We start from the raw sequence: 20,037 nt of genomic DNA on the forward strand, positions 1-20,037 counted from the left end.
AATGCAATTAGGTATTACCGAAATCCACAAATTGTATCTCTTTCATTTAACTGTAACCTAATTGACAATTTTCTAACTTCATTTTTATCAAATGGTAACAATTCTTCTTTAGAAGATTTAAACCTTCGTTGTCCTCATTTTCCTTCTCTCGTCGTCAATGATGTCATTAGTTCCTAAATTTGAATTTTTTTTTTTTTTTTTTTGAAACTGTCCAAAATGTTAGTGTCATTTGGATATTCAGATAGTGCGATCATGTAAACAGAGATAGGCAAAATTTATGGAAAATGTTGATAACGCACATCTGCAAAAGAACAGATTATTTTTCGGGGTAAAAGAAAATCGCCCTCTCCTAATTCTCGAATGGGGCACTTACAATTGATTCACAGCGGTGTCCAACCTATGGCCTGCTTGGAAAGCCAACTAAATCAACATAAAGAAATCTAACTTTGAATTTTTTTTGAATATGACCCCCAGTACGGGAAAAGTTTGAACACCAGTGCAGTAGAAGGTGGACCAGCGCCCATTGGGAATACCCCTTGATCTGCTCATTGTTGACCAGCACGAATTCTCCGTATGTTATTATTATTATTATTAATAGTCATATGGTGCAAGGAAGCCTGAGGCTTATGCTGCACCAGAAAAAAAATTCCCAAGTTACCCTGTGAGAGAGAGAGAGAGAGAGAGAGAGAGAGAGAGAGAGAGAAAGAGAAGTAGAAGGGAATCACCAAGAAAGAGAAGAATGATGATATCCAGCTCAGGACCCTGGGTGTGCCAAGCCCATACTCACCAGATGTGAGCCCCAGGCGTTAACATGTGGAAACTCTCCGCAATCAAATTGTGGCAGGTTGTGAGGCAATAAGAAACATGTCAGGAATCAAATAGGTTTTACCAGGTACCACTAAGTTGCAGAATGGTAATCACTTTAGCTCTCTTAATTCGTACAGCAGCACCTAAATTGCCTGAAGGCCAGAAATGCGAACAGTGCGTACCGAGTTAATTCTCTCCTAATTCGTTAGCTATATGAAAATTTTCTTCACTCAACGGAAACTATTTTAAATGTTACTTCCAAGGGGAATTCAAAATAATTCGCTATAAAAGTACTTCGTTAAACAGAGGTCCGACTGAGTAATTTAGAATTATTAAAATGGTTATACAGTTTTATGTAGAAAATATCTTAACAATAGACAGTGAAAAATGCAAATTTAGTTGAATAATTTTAACTAAATTTGCATTTGAATAGTAGGTAAACATGTGAAAAAAAATTTACGGAATATTACAAACTTCAAAGTGCAGCATCGCATCCAAATGTCACACGTCACTGTTAATAAAGGTGCCGATATGCCGTACCATCCCAAAAAAAGCACCGTATATATTTAAATATAATCCAAAAATTAAATAAATAGAGTGGTAAAAAGTAAAAGTAATAAAAAATAGCTTTCACTTTACTAGTTCAATATGCTACTGGCATATATTTTATTTAAGTTTTTATATACAGGGTGTCTCAAAAATACACGGCATAACTTCAGGAAAGAGTTTCTCATATGTAGAAAATAAAAATATTTTATATCAACATAGTTCTGGAAATACTTGGTTTCTGAGTTTTGAAGGTCTGTCTATGACACTTAACTCATCACATCACCTTATAGTAATTGTTCAAAATGTCCACCTTCTACCTGAATACAGGCCTCACATCAATGTCTCATGGACTCGCAAAGACGATGCCAAATTCCTGACATGTTTCGTATTGTCTCACAACCTGCCACAATTTGATTGCGGAGAGTTTCCACATAAGCTACCAGAGTGGAATACACCAATGACTTTAAATGGCCCGACAAGAAGAAATCTAGTGGGTTTAAATCAGTTGAGCGTGGAAGCCAGGTAATTGGTCCACCCCTCTACTTCAGGCGTCATATATCTTGGTCGACCTCTGTCGGCAGCACGAGGTGTAAAGGTCCCATGTTCACAAAGGTGGCGATGGATACCTTCAAACGTTTTCCGTCTGGACATCTTCGTTCTGGGAACCTTTCGTGGTACAAACGACGAGCCTCCAGAACATTTCCGTCCGCCAAACCGTATATAAAGTGCATATCCACTTGCTGCTGATTTGAGTTCATGGTCGGAATGGAAAACCACAAGATTCTGTCAGTACCATGTGATGAAGGAAATAAAACCTGCGGGAGATAAAACATTCCGGTTAATAACTTGGGAACCAAGCATTTCCGGAACTATGTTGATATCAAATATTTTAATTGTCTACATATGAGGATTTTTTTTTTGATTTGGTAGTTGTTGGCGCATCGGCTTCTGTGGCCATATTGCACCTCCCAAGGTTTTTGCAGTACTTTGATCCAAGCCTGAGGCGGGAATCGAACCCACGACCTTTGGGTTGCCGGGCAGGTACTTTACCCACTCAGCTAGCCCGGTCGGCTACATATGAGGAACTCATTCCTGAAGTTATGCTGTGTATTTTTGAGACACCTTGTATATATTATATATAAATAATATAATATATAAAAAAAAAAAAAAAAAAAAAAATTGTAGTGAAAGCTTGAGATTAAATTCTTGATATACACAATTCAGCACAGAATAGAGATAAACAACACAAAAGTAACAGGCAGAAGCGCTAAAAACATTGCGAAGGCAGAAATAGTTAATATAGAAAGTAAATAGTTTCTCATCTTTAGTTTTGCATTCATAAAACTAATGGCTCACAAGAAATAAGATGAAGGTCTGTAGAAGAATAAAAAGATGAGAGGAAATGTAGTGAAATAGTAGAGCTCAAGTATTCCAGGATCACAAATCCCATTCCTATAGAAAGGACCTTGAACAGAATTCTCAAAGTATGAATCATGAATTTAAATTATGCAAAAATAACGACAGAAATTAATGATAAAAACCAATCATTAGTGATTAATATAACGGTTGAATACATTGTATTAAAGCATCATTCATTATACTTATGCACAAAATGCACAAACCTAAACAGTTAAGAAAAGAGAAATTAAATTAACAGAAAATCCATGCTGAAATTGAGTTGTCAGACAAAACGTTATAGAAATTTAGAAGTAAATCTATTGTAGATCAATATGTTCTAATGAGAAAAAAAAAATTTTTTTTAGAAAAATCAGTTGTAGTTCAATATGTTCTGGAAATTTTTTTTTTTTTAATTAAGAATTAAAAATAATACTAACAGCTTTATGAAAGTGATACCAGAAATAAGATAGGTGAAAAGAGTTGCCAATGAGTTTAAGCTACAATTTTCTAATGGTAAAAATAGCAATATTGTAATCAATGAAAATAGTGTCAATCCTGAAAACCTGGGAGAAGCTTATTTTGGCATTGGCATTAGTAGAGGCATATGATGCAAGAAACCAAACTTAAAGTGCATCAGCCGAAACAAAAAAAAAAAAAAAAAAAAAACCCATTCCAATTTCACCCATCCCTTTACTCTAAATGTTTGTCTAGTTCTGCCTTAAACTTATTTAAGTTGCTGACCTCCAGTACAATAGATGAAAGCTTGTTCCAATTAACAACCACCCACTGACTAAAAGCAAATTTCACACATCTATTCTACAATTGTCTTTGACACAATTTAAATTTATGCTCCCTCAGGTAAGTAATCTGAGCAGGAGAAAGAACACCATTAACATTGCTCGATACATTCAAAGCCTTATACATGTCAATTAGATCACCTCGCAGGTGCCTAGTCTCCAGAATCTGCAATTTGCAGAAGCCTTTGTTCTAACACCCTTTGTTCCACTCACCAATCTCGTTGCCTTTCTCTGTACTCATTCCAGCAGCTCAAGATCTTTTCTGAAATGAGGCCTCCAGACCTGTATATACAGTACTCAAGGTGTGGCCTAACCATTGCTTTATACAAGGGGATAATCACTCCAACATCACTGCTAGCAAAATTCCTATATATCATTGACAAGACACCATGACCTACTCTTGCAGCATTTTAGCAATGCTCAAAAAACTTCATACCTGACTGCACAATTACCCCCAGGTCTTTTTCATTCTCCGCTACCCGAATGTTGCACCATCCAGTTGGTACATTACTCTGGGGTTACTGCTGCCAAATTGCAGTATTTTACATTTGTCAATGTAAAACTTCACTTGCCAGCTCTCAGCCTATCTGCTCAAATTTTCTGGATCCCGTTGCAGCAGCATCTGTTGTTAATGTCATTAACAACCCTGCCAACCTTCATATCATCTACAAACTTAAACATTAAGACTGATATACCATCGTCAATATCATTAAAAAATACAGAAAACAACAATGGACCAAACAATGAACCCTGAGAGACTCTACTGACAATATTAGCCCACAAAGAGCAGTGTCCATTGATTACCACTCTGTCTTCTTCCACTCAACCATCCCTTTATCCATATCAGCAATTTGCCTCCAATGCCACACTGCTCCAATTTGTGCAGCAGTCTTCTATGTGAAATAGTATCAAAAGGCTTTCTATGATCCAAATTAGTATTAGTAGAAGCATATGATGCAAGAAATCAAGTAAATGCAGATCAGCAAAAAAAACCACTCCCATTTCACCCCTCCGTTCATTCCAAATACCTGTCCAGCTCAGACTTATATTATTTAGGCTATCAACTTTAGCATTAGTAGAAGCATTTGATGCAAGAAAGCAAGCTTATGCAGCATCAGCCAAAAAAAAAAAAATAATAAATAAATAAAAAATAACCACTTCCACTTCACCCCTCTGTTCGTTCGAAATACCTGTCCAGCTGAGCCTTAAACTTATTTAGGATATCAACTTCCACGCCAAGGGATGGAAGTCTGTTCCACCAACCAACCATCCGCTGGCTAAAGGCCAATTTCCTCACGTCTATCCTACATCCGTCTTTCCTCAATTTGAATTTATGCCCTCTCAGGTGATTATTCTGAGCAAGAGGAAGAATACCATCAGCATTGAGCATGCTCAAACCATTCAAGGCTTTATACACCTCTATCAGATCACCTCGCTGGTGCCTAGTCTCCAGACACTGTAATTTGCAAAACTTAAGCCTTTCTTCATAAGAGCACCCCTTTGTTCCATTCACTAATCTTGTTGCCCTTCTCTGTACTTGTTCCAGCATCTCTACATCCTTCTTGAAATGAGGCCTCCAGACCTGTATACAGTACGCAAGGTGTGGTCTGACCATTGCCTTATACAAGGGAATAATCACCTCCTTATCCCTGCTAGAAAAATTCCTATATATCATCGACAATACACCATGAGCTACTCTTGCAGCCCATCTGCACTGCTCAGAAAACTTCACATCTGCATGCACAACCACACCCAGGTCCCTTTCATTCTCTACCACTGCCAGTGTAGTACCATAGAGTTGATAGGTTGCTCTGGGATTGCTGTTTCCCATATGTAGTACTTGACATTTGTCAATGTCAAACTTCATTTGCCACATCTCAGCCCATCTGCTCAACCTTTCCAGATCCTGTTGCAGCAGCATAGTGTCAGTAGTGTCCTTGACAACCCTGCCAACCTTTGTATCGTCTGCAAACTTGGACATTAAGCTTGATATACCATCATCAATATCATTTATAAATACAGAAAACAATAATGGACCCAATACTGAACCCTGAGGGATTCCACTAATAACATTAGTCCACGATGAGCAGTGTCGATTGATTACCACTCTCTGTCTTCTCCCCCTCAACCACCCCTTTATCCATAGCAGCAATTTGCCTCCAACTTCCACAACAAAGGATGGAAGTCTGTTCCAACAACCAACTACCCGCAGGCTAAAGGCAAACTTCCGCACATCTATCCTACATCTGTCTTTCCTCAATTTGAATTTATGCCCTCTCAGGTGATTATTCTGAGCAAGAGGAAGAATCCCATCAGCATTGAGCATGCTCAAACCATTCAAGGCTTTATACACCTCAATTAGATCATTTCATAGGTGTCTAGTCTCCAGACACTGTAATTTGCAATATTACAAAGCCTTTCTTCGTAAGAGCAACCCTTTGTTCCATTCACTAATCTTGTTACCCTTCTCTGTACTAGTTCCAACAGCTCTACATCCTTCTTAAAATGAGGCCTCCAGACCTGTATATAGTACTCAAGTGGTCTGACCTCCAGACCTGTATACAGTACAATGTGGTCTGACCATTGCCTTATACAAGGGGATAATCACCTCCTCATCCCTGTTAGAAAAATTCCTGTATATCATTGACAAGACACTATGAGCTACTCTTGCAGACTGTCTGCACTGCTCAGAAAACTTCATATCTGCCTGCACAATTACCCCTCAGGTCCTTTTCGTTCTCTTCCACTGTCAGTGTAGTACCACAGAGTTGATACGTCATTCTGGGGTTACTGATTCCCATATATCTCTAAATAAGGCTGGGACAATTCATGTTGATGATTAAACTTCACACCAGCCGGTAGATAAATAAATTTTCAATACTGCAATTAAAACACTTTATTTACAATAAAATAAATAACACTGATAAAATATACTAAAAACATAGGAATTAAAAGCGATAAAATTTTTCTGTAGCTTTCGGAGGCAGCAGTCTCCTTCCTCAGCAGCATATGTCTACTGTGCGGCACATTCTTAAATAGCAGATCCACAGCACACGTAACATGGTTCCACGGTTGGAATTTTCCATTTGCGCACCAGACCCGGAAATGGCTTGGGAGTGCGCTAGCTGAAACCGTTCATCACGTCCAAGAATGACGGTTTCCAGGAGGGGATATAGACGTACACTCCTATCCCTATTAATAGTATTGCTAGATGGCCCAATTCGTAAGCTCTCAAGTCATTTACGGTCCCAGAACCCTTGTGCGTGATCTGTGACGACAGCATCCTCTGGGGAAATTTGGTGTTGTTTCTCCCAGAAATGTTCTGCCACAGCAGACTTCAAATAATTTGCGGACTTTATTGCGTTTTCATGCTCCCCCAGCTGGTCTTTCAGTCGCCGCCTCGTCCACCCACATAATACACCCCACAATCGGGGCATTTAATTTCGTACACCACCCCACTGCTGGCTTCTTTGGATATAGGGTCTTTAACTCGAGATATCACTGCGTGCAACCTCCGACCTGGGAGTTGCACACAGCATATCTGACACCACCACACTATTCGTGCAATGTGGTTTGAAAGGCCCGGATGGTAGGGAATGTATGCTGGGCTCACAGGGGCGAACTGCTCATTACGGGTGGACTCTACTCCTCTAATGACTGTCTAACATCCTCTGGGGGTATCCGCTATTCTTGAGGTCTGCTGTGACCCGAACAATTTCATTATCTTTATCCTCGGAGGTGCTGCAGTGAGACACCACCCTGTATATTAAAGCCTTGACCACACTGTTTTTTGTTGGCTGGCTTGTGCCGAGGTATAATGGTTATATTGACCATGGCACATCAGCTTTCTAAATACCTTGGATTTAAGCCTACCACCTTCCCTAATTAGCATTAGCAGAGGCATATGATGCAAGAAAGCAAGTTTATGCAGCATCAGGCAAAAAAAAAAAAAAAAAAAAACCCCATCCACTTCACCCCTCTGTTCTTTCGAGATACCTGACCAGCTAAGCCTTAAATTTATTTAGGCTATCAACTTCCAAAACTAGGGAGGGAAGCCTCTTCCACCAACCAACTACCCGCTGGCTAAAAGCAAATTTCCGCCCATCTATCCTACATCTGTCTTTCCTCAATTTGAATTTATGGCCTCTCAAGTGATTATTCTGAGCAAGGGGCAGTATTCCATCGGCATTGAGCATGCTCAAACCATTCAAGGCTTTGTACACCCTATCAGATCACCTCGCTGCTGCCTAGTCTCCAGACACTGTAATTTGCAAAACTTAAGCCTTTCTTCATAAGAGCAACCCTTCGTTCCGTTCACTAACCTTGTTGCCCTTCTCTGTACTCGTTCCAGCACTCTACATCTTTCTTGAAATGAGGCCTCCAGACCTGTATACAGTACTCAAGGTGTGGCTTGACCATTGCCTTATACAAGGGAATAATCATCTCCCTATCCCTGCTAGAAAAATTCCTGTATATATCAGTGATAAGACACCATGAGTTACTCTTGTAGCCCGTCTGCACTGCTCAGAGAACTTCATATCTGCCTGCACAATTACCCCCAGGTCCTTTTCATTCTCTACCACTGTCAGTGTAGTACCACAGAGTTGATACCTTGCTCTGGGGTTGCTATTTCCCATATGTAGTACTTTACATTTGTCAATGTTAAACTTCGTTTGCCACCTCTCAACCCATCTGCTCAACCTTTCCAGATCCTGTTGCAGCAGCATAGCGTCAGTAGTGTCCTTAACAACCCTGCCAACTCTGTATCGTCTGCAAACTTGGACATTAAGCTTGATATACCATCATCAATATTATTTATAAATACAGAAAAATATACAATGGACTCAACACTGAAACCTGAGGGACTCCACTAATAACATTAGTCCACAATGAGCAGTGTCCATTAATTACCACTCTCTGTCTTCTGCCACTCAACCATCCCTTTATCCATAGCAACAATTTGCCACCCACACTGCTCCAATTTGTGCAGCAGTCTTCCATGTGCAACAGTATCAAAAGCCTTTCTAAGATCCAAATATATAATATCAAAGTTATTCACTGCATCCAATTCTTTTGTGACTACACCATAGTATCCAATCAAATTGGTCAGGCAAGACCTTCCTTTAACAAAACCATGCTGTGTTTGAGTTATAACTGAATTCTTGTCAAGATAATCCTGCAGTGCTTCTTTAACCAGTGCCTCCATTAATTTTCCTGGAACAGAAGTTAAAACTCACAGGTCTATAATTACTTGTGTCAGCCTTTGATCCTACTTTGTGAATTGGGGTTAAATTTGCACATCTCCAGTCTGTGGGTACCTACCCTGATTCCAAGGAAGCTCTCATAATTATGGCTAACGGATTGCTTACTTCCTTTGCTGCCTCCTTTAATATAACTGGATAGATCCCATCCACCCCAAGGTGCCTTTCTTGTATTTATCTTCAACAATTTCTCCTCCACTTTACTCTCAATCATTACAAGATCATCCAGCTCACTGCCAGTGTTTACTTCATCTATGGCATTCCCCTTCCTGAATAACTCCTCATGTGTGAATGTAGATGCAAAATATTGATTTAGTTTGTTAGCTACCTGAGCAGGATCATCAACAGTTGACCCATCGGTATCAAGTGGACCAATCTGATTCATCCCCTTCCATCTAGAGTTTACATAAGTAAAGAACTCCTTGCTGTTTTTCTTTGCATCCCTTGCCAAAGATTTCTCGTAGCTGCCTAACCTCCTTTGTAACTTGGTTACAGATCAACTTATACCTATCATAGGCTACTGTGTCACATGTTAATTTATATGTATCCCGTGCATTTTTCTTCTCTGCCATATGTCCCATCAGGCTATGCCATTTGTTGTGTGAGGGGAACCCCTATCTTTTTTCAGTGGTGCCAACTTAGGTTCTGACATCCATTTAAGCCTCAACCTTGAACAATATTTCTAAGTTGGTATGTAAAGCCTAGTAGCTTCCACGATAAGTTCTTTGAATGCTTCCCATTTTGAGTTTGCTGTTGGTAACATCATCAGTTGGTCCTACTGTATAGAATTTAAATACTGTCTCAGACCATCATAGTTGCCTTTACGAAAGCAATAACCCTTCCCTTTACCCTTGATGGTTGTTACCTCCTTGAGTAACTCCCACTTCAGCACACTGTGATCACTGCCACCGAGTGATTCCTGTATCTGTAGATTCTTAATGCATGAAGAATCACTACTGATAATCAAATCAAGAGTATTGCTCCCTCTAGTTGCCTCCCGAACATGCTGATTTAGAAAACAATCATCCAATAAATCCACAAAAGCCTTGCTAATGTGTGAGTGACCAACCCACAAATTCCAGTCAATATCTGGGAAATTAAAATCCTCCATTATAAGACTCTCTGATTTACTGACCCACTCTATTTCTCTGTACAATTTCTTATTATACTCATCAGAGTCATTTGGCCTATAGCACACTCTCGATTTTAATTTCCCAATGCTTATGTCACACCAAACTGACTCGACACTGCACTGTCTGACAATGTCGATTGGCTTCACTTTCTTGGATTTTATGTGTTTCTTAACTAATAGCATAACCCCTCCTCCCTTCCTATCCTGTCTATCCTTTCTGTAGACGTTTACTCCCCAAATTCCAGTTCTGCATTACTTATATCTGTGTGACACCACGTCTCTGATATCCCAACAATATTCGCCTTTGATGCTTTGAGCAATACCTCAAATTCATCAAATTTATTTACCAAACTCCTAGCATTGGTGTATGCGCAAGTATACATGCACCTGTTCTTTTTTCTTAGCTACCCTAACACAACCCATGTGTTTACTTGTACCCCAGTGACTCCTAGCAGTCTCTGAAACATCCTGCATCTTCTTTTCCAGGATGCTGCTCATTCCAATAGAAGCAGTGCAAGAATCACTTTCACCTTTGCCAGTGGCTACTGTTAATCTATTAGTCCTTGTATCTCCCCAATCTAGCAGTTTTCCGAACCACCTAACACTGCCTCGATAGCATCAGCAAACATTCTTGCACCCTTTCTATTTAAGTGTATCCCATTACCAACACATCAAGGAATGGCGAGGTTCCCTCTGCTTCTACCTCCAAAGTAAATTTGATAAAAGGGGAGAAACTATTAAGTACATTAAGTACCTGGTCCTCCCTTCTACTTCTGAACAAGAGTCAGAAGTAGAAGGGGAATCACCAAGAAAGAGAAGAATGATTATATCCAGCTCAGGACCCTGGGTGTGCCAAGCCCATACTCACCAGATATGAGCCCCTGGGGTTAAATTGTACCACCTCGAATAAGCAATACTTCTCCAGTGGAGAAGACTACTGTTATTTATTCTCAACGGATGCCACCAACCAGACGGCACTGTTTCAAAGCTTGCTGGCTTCTCTTCGGTGGGTGTGTTGGCAGGTACCCTGGTGTTGCAATATTGACATTATACTTTATAACTGGGTTGTCACTAATGCAACACTAGGGTACCTGCCCACCCACCCACCAAAAAGAAGCCAACAAGCTTTGAAAGGGTGCTGTCTGGGTCGTGATATCCGCTGAGAATAAATAACAGTAGTCTTCTCCACTGGTGAAGTGTTACTTATTTGAGGCAGTACAATACCATGGCAACTCGTTGTGAAGGCATTCACAATACGAGATATAACCAAAATGATGCCAATTAAATTAATTAATTTAACTAACCCCAGGGGCTCATATTTGGTGAGTATGGGCTTGGCACACCCAGGGTCCTGAGCTGGATATCATCATTTTCTCTTTCTTGGTGAATCCCTTCTACTTTTCTCTCTGGTTAATTCAGAAGGTTTTTTTTTTTTTGCCAGGTGCCGCATAAGTCTCAGGCTTCCTTGTACCATATGGCTAATAATAATGATAATAATAAAACTACTTTGGTAGATGGCTACATTAAAATGATAATTTTGCACTAACCTATATGTTAGTCATTTTACCTCGTAGCATGAGGTCTTTGCCCTTAAATATTTTTTATAGTTTGATCCATGAATTAATTTTATTCCATCCCTATTATTTTTCTATTTCTCTTCAACTTTTTTTTCCTCTCTAAATTATTTTTTTTTTCTTTTTCTTCTTCCTACCTCAAACGAATTGTACTCATCCTTTATTACCTCTCTTTTTGTCTTCACTTTTCTCATCTTCCAATTGATCTTATCACTAAACTAATATTCATAATGGTTGCTTGGTTTCTGATTGTCAGTAGCTCTAGTCCCTGACAATTCGTATACTTCTTTTATGCTTCAACTTAATGAGTTATTACCAATCCTGATCCCGCTGGATTTTTACTGTACTTCTTCATCATCATCATCAGCCATTTTCAATCCATTCCAGGATGAAGGCCTCTCTCTAGCAACTTTCCAGTTCCTTCTGTTTTGTGCAATGGCCATCCATTTACTACCCACAAATTCATGAATTTCATCTGTCCATCTCTGTCATCGTCTTCCAGGATTTCTTCTAGCTCCTCTTGGGTACCATTCTGTTATTCTCTTATTCTGTTATATGTGTCCTGCCCAAGGCCATTTTAGTTCTTTAGTTTTGATAACAATGTCCTATACTTCAGTTTGCTGCCTAATCCATGTGTTTCTCTTCTTATCTAACAGTCTGATTCCCAATATAATTAGTTCCATTCTTCGCTGTGTAATTCTCAGCATCTCTTCCATTCGTTTTGGTGAGTGCCCAAGTTTCACTTCCATAAGTCATGGTGGGGAGTATACATTGGTTCATTATTTTACTTTTCAGACAAACTGGGATATTGCTCTTCAGTATGTGACTATATTTCCTGAATGCTATCCATCCAAAATTTACTCTTCTCTTGACTTCCAGCCATTTATCATTATTACAGCTAATGACTTGTCTCAGATAAGTATATGACTCCACCTTTTCAATTGCTGCTTCTTCACTCATTATTTCCCTTTCTGTGGCATACTTGTTTATCATTACTTTTGTTTTAGCCATATTCATCTTTAGTCCAAAATCCTTACTAACTCTGCATAACTGATTAAGATTTTCCTATAATTCTTTCAGATCGTGGCTTATGACCACAATGTCATCTGCAAATCGTAAATGGTAACAGTAGTTTAGGTATTCTCCATTCACACTGACTCCTTTCTGCGACCAGTCTAATCTTCTGAAAGCTTCCTCAAGGGCAGCAGTAAACAATTTCGGGGATATTGTGTCTCCTGGTCGAACTCCTTTATGAATTTTAAATTTCCTACTGTCATTGTCTACTCTAATAAAGGAGGTAGCACTCTCATATATTTTCTTCAAAATCATAATATATGGGGTATCGATGCCTTCTCTTTCCAGTGCCCGAAAAAATTGCCTAATGCTGTATAGAGTCAAATGCCTTTTTAGAATCCACAAATGCCAGGCATAATGGTGTTTTTGATGGACTGAGGCACTATTTAAATTCTACACAGTGCGACCAACTGATGATGCTACCAACAGCAAATTCAAAATGGGAAGCATTCAAAGAACTTATCTTGGAAGCTACTAGGCTTTACATACCAACTAAGAATTATTGTTCAAGGTTTAGGCCTAAATGGATGTCAGATGAACTAATGAGACATATGGCAGAGAAGAAAAATGCATGGGATACATATAAATTAACACGTGACAAAGAAGTCTATAATAGATATAAGTTGATCTGAAACAAAGGTAAAAAGGAGATTAGACAGGCGAAGGAATATTACGAGAAATCTTTGGCAAGGGATGCAAAGAACAACAGCAAAGAGTTCTTTACTTATGTAAAATCTAAAAGGAAGGGGATGAATCAGATTGGTCCACTTGATATTGATAGTTCAATTGTTGATGATCCTGCTCAGGTAGCTAACAAACTAAATGAATATTTTGCATCGACATTCACACATGAGGAGTTATTCAGCGAGGGGAATGCCAGAGGTGTATTCAACTCTGGCAGTAAGCTAGATAATCTTGCAATAACTGAGAGTAAAGTGGAGGAGAAATTGTTGAAGATAAACACAAAAAAGGCACCTGGGATGGATGGGATCTATCCAGTTATATTAAAGGAGGCTGCAGAGGAAGTAAGCAAACCCTTAGCCATAATTATGAGAGCTTCCTTGGACTCAGGGGAGGTACCCATAGACTAGAGATGTACAAATGTGACCCCAATTCACAAAGTAGGATCAAAGGTTGACACAAGTAATTATAGACCTGTGAGTTTAACTTCTTTCCAGGAAAATTAATCGAGGCACTGGTTAAAGAAGCACTGCAGGATCATCTAGACAAGACTTCAGTTTTAGCTCGGACACAGCATGGTTTTGTTATGGGGAAGTCTTGCCTGACCAATTTGATTGGATACTATGATGCAGTCACAACAGAACTGGATGCAGGGAATAACTTTGATATTATATACTTGGATCTTAGAAAGGTTTTTGATACTGTTGCACATGGAAGACTGCTGCACAAATTGGAGCAGTGTGGCATTGGAGGCAAATTGCTGCTATGGATAAAGGGGTGGTTGAGTGGGATAAGACAGAGAGTGGTAATCAATGGACACTGCTCATCTTGGACTAATGTTATTAGTGGAGTCCCTCAGGGTTCAGTGTTGGGTCCATTATTATTTTCTGTATTTATAAATAATACTGACAATGCTATATCAAGCTTAATGTCCAAGTTTTCAGACGATACAAAGGTTGGCAGGGTTGTAAAGACACCACTGATGCTATGCTGCTGCAACAGGATCTGGAAAGGTTGAGCAGATGGGCTGAGAGGTGGCAAATGAAGTTTAACATTGACAAATGTAAAATACTACATATGGGAAACAGCAACACCAGAGCAATGCATGAATTCTGTGGTACTACCCTGACAGTGGTAGAGAATGAAAAGGACCTGGGGGTAATTGGGCAGGCAGATATGAAGTTCTCTGAGCAATGCAGACGGGCTGCAAGAGTAGCACAAGGTGTCTTATCAATGATATACAGGAATTTTTCTAGCAGGGATAAAGAGGTGATTATTCCCTTGTATAAGGCAATGGTCAGGCCACACCTTGTGTACTGTATACAGGTCTGGAGGCCTCATTTCGAGAGGGATGTAGAGCTGCTGGAACGAGTACAAAGAAGGGCAACAAGATTAATGAATGGAACAAAGGGTTGTTCCATTCATTCCATTCTCTTACAAAGAAAGGCTTAAGTTTTGCAAATTGCAGGTCTGGAAACTAGGCAACGGCGAGGTGATCTGATAGAGGTGTATAAAGCCTTGAATGGTTTGAGCATACTCAATGCTGATGGGATTCTGCCTCTTGCTCAGAATAATCACCTGAGAGGGCATAAATTCAAATTGAGGAAAGACAGATGTAGGATACATGTGCGGAAATTTACCTTTAGCCAGCGAGTAGTTGGTTGGTGGAACAGGCTTCCATACCTTGTTGTGGAAGTTGATAGCCTAAATAAATTTAAGGCTCAGCTGGACAGGTATTTCGAAAGAACGGAGGGATGAAGTGGAAGTTTTTTTTTTTTTTTTTTTTTTTTTTTGGCTGATGCTGCATAAGCTTGCTTTCTTGCATCATATGCCTCTACTAATGCTAATATTACGTGAAGGTGATCCATAGTTGAGAATCCTGTCCTAAAGCCAGCTTGCTCTTTCGGCTGATTACTACTGTACTTATAATCTGTTAAATTGGCAAATCATTAACTAAAGATCCTAAAATTTGTAAATAAATTTAAAAATGTAACAGTTAAGAATATCTATACAAAAATTTACATTACTTACAACTGTTGAGTAAGTTTAAAAAAGTTATCAATAATCTTCTGACAGTGACATACATCTGTTTGTTCACAACCTGGACATTGAATCTGTTCTTGGGACAATTCTATCAAAATAAGAAAGAGAGAGAGAAAGAGAATTATTTGGGCAGCTTTTTCTCTAAACTTTATTTAAAATCTTCCCATTTCGTTTCTTTCTAAAAGATACACTATTTAAAAAAATAAGCAAACTGAATATAAACAATATTCAGTTTGCTTATTTTTTTAATAAACAATATAAACTGAAGAGAAAATTAAATGGTTACAATAATAACTAAAGTAATATAATTATTTCTATAATCCTAAATTAAACAGCTTAAAAGATTAATTATGTATGTCCTTTCTTTGACCTTGATGATATTTGTAAAGTTTCAAGAAATACTTTTGACTAATTTATGATACTGATATTTGCTCAAGTTCACATATTACCAGTACATTTCAGAAATGACTGTATATTTCAGAATTTTTTGTATATTTCACTAATTCCTGTATATTTCAGACATTCTGTATATCTAAAAGTGAGGACTCTATACCACCAAAACCAATCTGTTGTTTGCAGAGCATTACCACAACACTTGCAATATTCCTATTTAAGGTGGTAATGTTCAACAGTAAAAGTTATGCGGTTACATTAAAGTGAAAGTTTTGAAATAATTTTAAAACTGTATGCATCGCTAAATTCAATTTCCATATTTTAGGATGCTGTGGTCCTAGCAACTAAAAGTTGGTAATAAAGGCTTCGGCAATATGCTAATCCCATTATGGTTCGTGCATCTTTATTTACAATGTTTGGCAAATAGTAAAATAAATTTAGCATTACCATTAGTAAAGGCATATGAAAGAAAGCAAGCTTATATAGCATCGGCCAAAAAATAAAAAGGTTTGTCTAGTACATGAATCTATTTAAGCTAGCAACTTCTACAACAGATGGAAGTTTGTTCCAGCAATCAACCACCCACTGGCTAAAGGCAAACGTCCACACATATATCCTACAACTGCCTATCCTAAATTTCAATTTATGCCCTCTCAGGTGATTATTCTGAGCAAGAGGAAGAATCTCAACAGCATTCAGCATGCTCAAACCATTTAAAGCTTTATCCACCTCAATCAGATCATCTCGGAGGTGCGTAATCTCCAGACACTGTAATATGCAAAACAAACCTTTCATTGTAAGAAGAACCCTTTGTTCCATTCACTAATCTTGTTGCCCTTCCCTATAATCGTTCCAGCAGCTCTACATCCTTCTTAAAATGAGGCCTCAAGACCTGTATCAGTACTCAAGGTGTGGGCTGACCATTGCCTTATACAAGTCGATAATCACCTTCTTAGTCCCTGCTAGAAAAATTCCTGTATAAAACTGACAAGACACCATGAGCTACTCTTCCTATCTGCACTGCTCAGAAAACTTTATACATCAATTCACAATTACACCCCCCCCCCAGGTCCTTTTCATTCTTTACAACTGTCAGTGTAGTACCACACAGTTGATATGTTACTCTGGGGTTACTGCTTCCCATATGCAGTACTTTACATTTGTCAATGTTAAACTTCAGTTGCCACCTCTCAGCCCATCTGCTCAACTTCCTAGATCCTGTTGCAGTAGCATACTGTCATTAGTGTCATTAACAACCCTGCCGACCTTTGTATTGTTTGCAAACCAGATATTAAGCCTGATTAACCACAGGGGCTCACATCTGGTGAGTATGGGCTTGGCACACCCAGGGTCCTTAGCTGGATATCATTTTTCTCTTTTTGGTGATTCTCTCTCTCTCTCACGGTAACTTGCGAATTTTTTTTTGGCTCGTGCACTGTATGGCTAATAATAATAATATACCTTCATCAATATCATTAACAAATACAGGCAGTTCTCGCTTTATGAGTTTTTTTTTTCCCAAGTATCAAGTATCAACAAAATCGAAAATATGAACATTAATTGCAAAAAATGAAGGTGAAACATTCATAAATACCACATTTCAAACCAAGGGCGTAGCTATACTTTACAGTGTACCCAGATCAATGATATTAATCCATTCCAGAGACACCACTGTATTGTGAAAATATCATAAGGTGAACCCAAAAAGACATCGTTTTTTGGTAATTCGTTCCACGATCTAGGAAATAAGTTGAAATTTTCACTATATCACTCTCTAAAAGGTCATTTTTATATAATGAAAATTGTATTAGTTACCAATTCAAATCAATAAAATGCACTACACTTTCATTAGCATCAGTAAAGGCATATGATGCAAGGATACAATGCACCATCAGCCAAAAAAAAAAAAAAACTTCCACTTTACCCCTCCGTTCATTCGAAATACCTGTCCAGCTCAGCCTTAAATTTATTTAGGCTATCAACCTCCACAACGAGGGATGAAAGACTGTTCCACCAACCAACCACCCGCTGGCTAAAGGCAAATTTCCCCACATCTATCCTACATCTGTCTTTCCTCAATTTGAATTTATGCCCTCTCAGGTGATTATACTGAGCAAGAGGAACAATCTCATCAGAATTGAGCATGCTAAAACCATTCAAGGCTTTATACACCTCTATCAGATCACCTCGCTGGTGCCTAGTCTCCAGACACTGTAATTCGCAAAACTTAAGCCTTTCTTCTTAAGAGCACCCCTTTGTTCCATTCACTAATCTTGTTGCCCTTCTGTACTCGTTCCAGCAGCTCTACATCCTTCTTGAAATGAGGCCCCCAGGCCTGTATAGAGTATTCTAGGTATGGCCTCACCGTTGCCTTATACAACGGAATAATCACCTCCTTATCCCTGCTGGAAAAATTCCTGTATATCATTGACAAGACACCATGGGCTACTCTTGCAGCCCGTCTGCACTGCTCAGAGAACTTCATATCTGCCTGTACAATTACCACACAGGTCCTTTTCATTCTCTACCACTATCAGTATACTCCAGGAGCCGTACACCCACTCTAAACGGGTGTGTGGATACCCAATCACATATAAGATAGTACACAATGAGGAAGATACCCCTTGGGCGGCGGTAGTGGTACGCAACCCAGACTACACAGTCACGAAAGTTAAACAACTATGCTCGTCATGGGCAGCTTGTGCCCACGTATTGACGCCACTAGGCCAGTTCTACATAGTGGCACTGTACTGTAGACCAGGGGAGGACATTACCCCAGCTACACAATACCTTCAAGTTTTGGTAGACTTGCTCCCAGACGAGAAAATAATCATAGGGGGAGATGTCAATTGCCGATCCCCCACCTGGCACAGCCTGACTCCGGACAGAAGCGGAACTCGGAACGGGCAAATACTAGACGAATATCTTTCTAACTCCCCGATCATGGTACTAAATCGGCCACACCAACTGCCCACGTTCTGTAACACACTGTGGGAGGCCACGATCGACGTCACGCTGTCCACTAGGAACGTCGCAGGCTATATTAAGGATTGGCTTGTTCGGGATTCGTGGACAACGTCCGATCACAGAGTGATTACCTATCAGATAGCAAGGTCACTTGACAGAGCCCCAATATCCAAGCAAATACAGAGCCGATATGCCATCCGCAAAGCAAATTGGGAACGTTTTAAGGACATCCTAATACCAGCAACGGCCCAACATCTAACTGAGACAAATCAGCTCGAGGAACCCAATGAAACCCAAACTAAAGTAACCAAGATAATAACAGAAGCCAGCAACGCAGCAATAAAAAGAAGAAGCCCGATCCGGGGCTGTCCCGTGGTGGACCCTGGAAATTCAACAGCTCAGACGGGAAACAATTACAAGAAGAAAACAATTCCAGCGGGCAAGGCGTACATGGCCGGCCCATGAGGTTGAAGCTTTAAGGGAAAGATATAGAGAAGCCAGAAACAGCTACACAAATGCGATCGTCAAGAGCAAACGCAAGGCCTGGGAGACCTTTGTAAGCACAACAGGGAACACCGAACCCTGGGGTGTGGTATACAAGATAGTGACGAATAAACTTCCCAGGGGGGAAGTCATTTCAACCACCCAGACACTACAAGGTGAATATACCACCACGTGGCAACAATCTATAAGCAATATATTGGATGCCATCTTCCCGAAACCAATAGAGCCATCACTGCCAGAGCAACTTATCATCTGTCAAGATAATGAAGTTTACTCAACAGACACTCAGGAGCCACCCTTCACACGGGATGAACTACAACAAATGGCAACCACGATAAGAAATAATAAATGTCCAGGCCTGGACTACTTAGAACCAGAAATTATTAAGAAGACCGTGGAGATCGTTCCAGACCTCCTCTTACACCTATATAACAACTGCTTGGCTAAGGGCATCTTCCCCAAAAAATGGAAGACAGCAAAGGTAAAATTAATCGCCAAAAATTCGAACAAACCACCCCACCTGCCAAACTCCTATCGGCCAATAGCCCTACTGCCGGTTGCAAGCAAACTGCTTGAAAGACTACTCTGTACAAGGATAAATCAGCATTACCAGGCAGCGAAACTCACAGAGACATCGCAATACGGATTCAAGAAGGGTTCGTCTACTGTGGAAGCCTTGCGTAGCCTATCGGAATCAGCAGCAAACTGCAATAATAAATATTTTCTAGCCATCTCTGTTGACTTCGCTGGGGCGTTCGACACCATTTGGTGGCCGAGTGTACTGGCAAGACTAAGGCTGGCACATGTGCCGATCAACTTATATTCCATAATTAGGTCTTATCTCTCCGAGAGACGCA

At 39.7% G+C, this 20,037-nt stretch overlaps 1 protein-coding gene across 1 annotated transcript in view; it reads right to left on the reverse strand.

Annotated features, from left to right (window-relative positions):
* Positions 1 to 20,037, reverse strand: part of mr (anaphase promoting complex subunit morula) — a 596,234-nt gene that overhangs the window by 524,218 nt on the left and 51,979 nt on the right. The window contains exon 3 of the mRNA XM_090388952.1: positions 15,305 to 15,404. Coding sequence (XP_090245078.1) covers positions 15,305 to 15,404 — 100 coding nt within the window. The remainder of the gene's footprint in view (positions 1 to 15,304; positions 15,405 to 20,037) is intronic.

This window comes from Mastigoproctus giganteus, chromosome 2 (genome assembly GCF_048544385.1).
Source record: "Mastigoproctus giganteus isolate SK-2022 chromosome 2, ASM4854438v1, whole genome shotgun sequence".
Taxonomy (NCBI): domain Eukaryota; kingdom Metazoa; phylum Arthropoda; class Arachnida; order Uropygi; family Thelyphonidae; genus Mastigoproctus; species Mastigoproctus giganteus.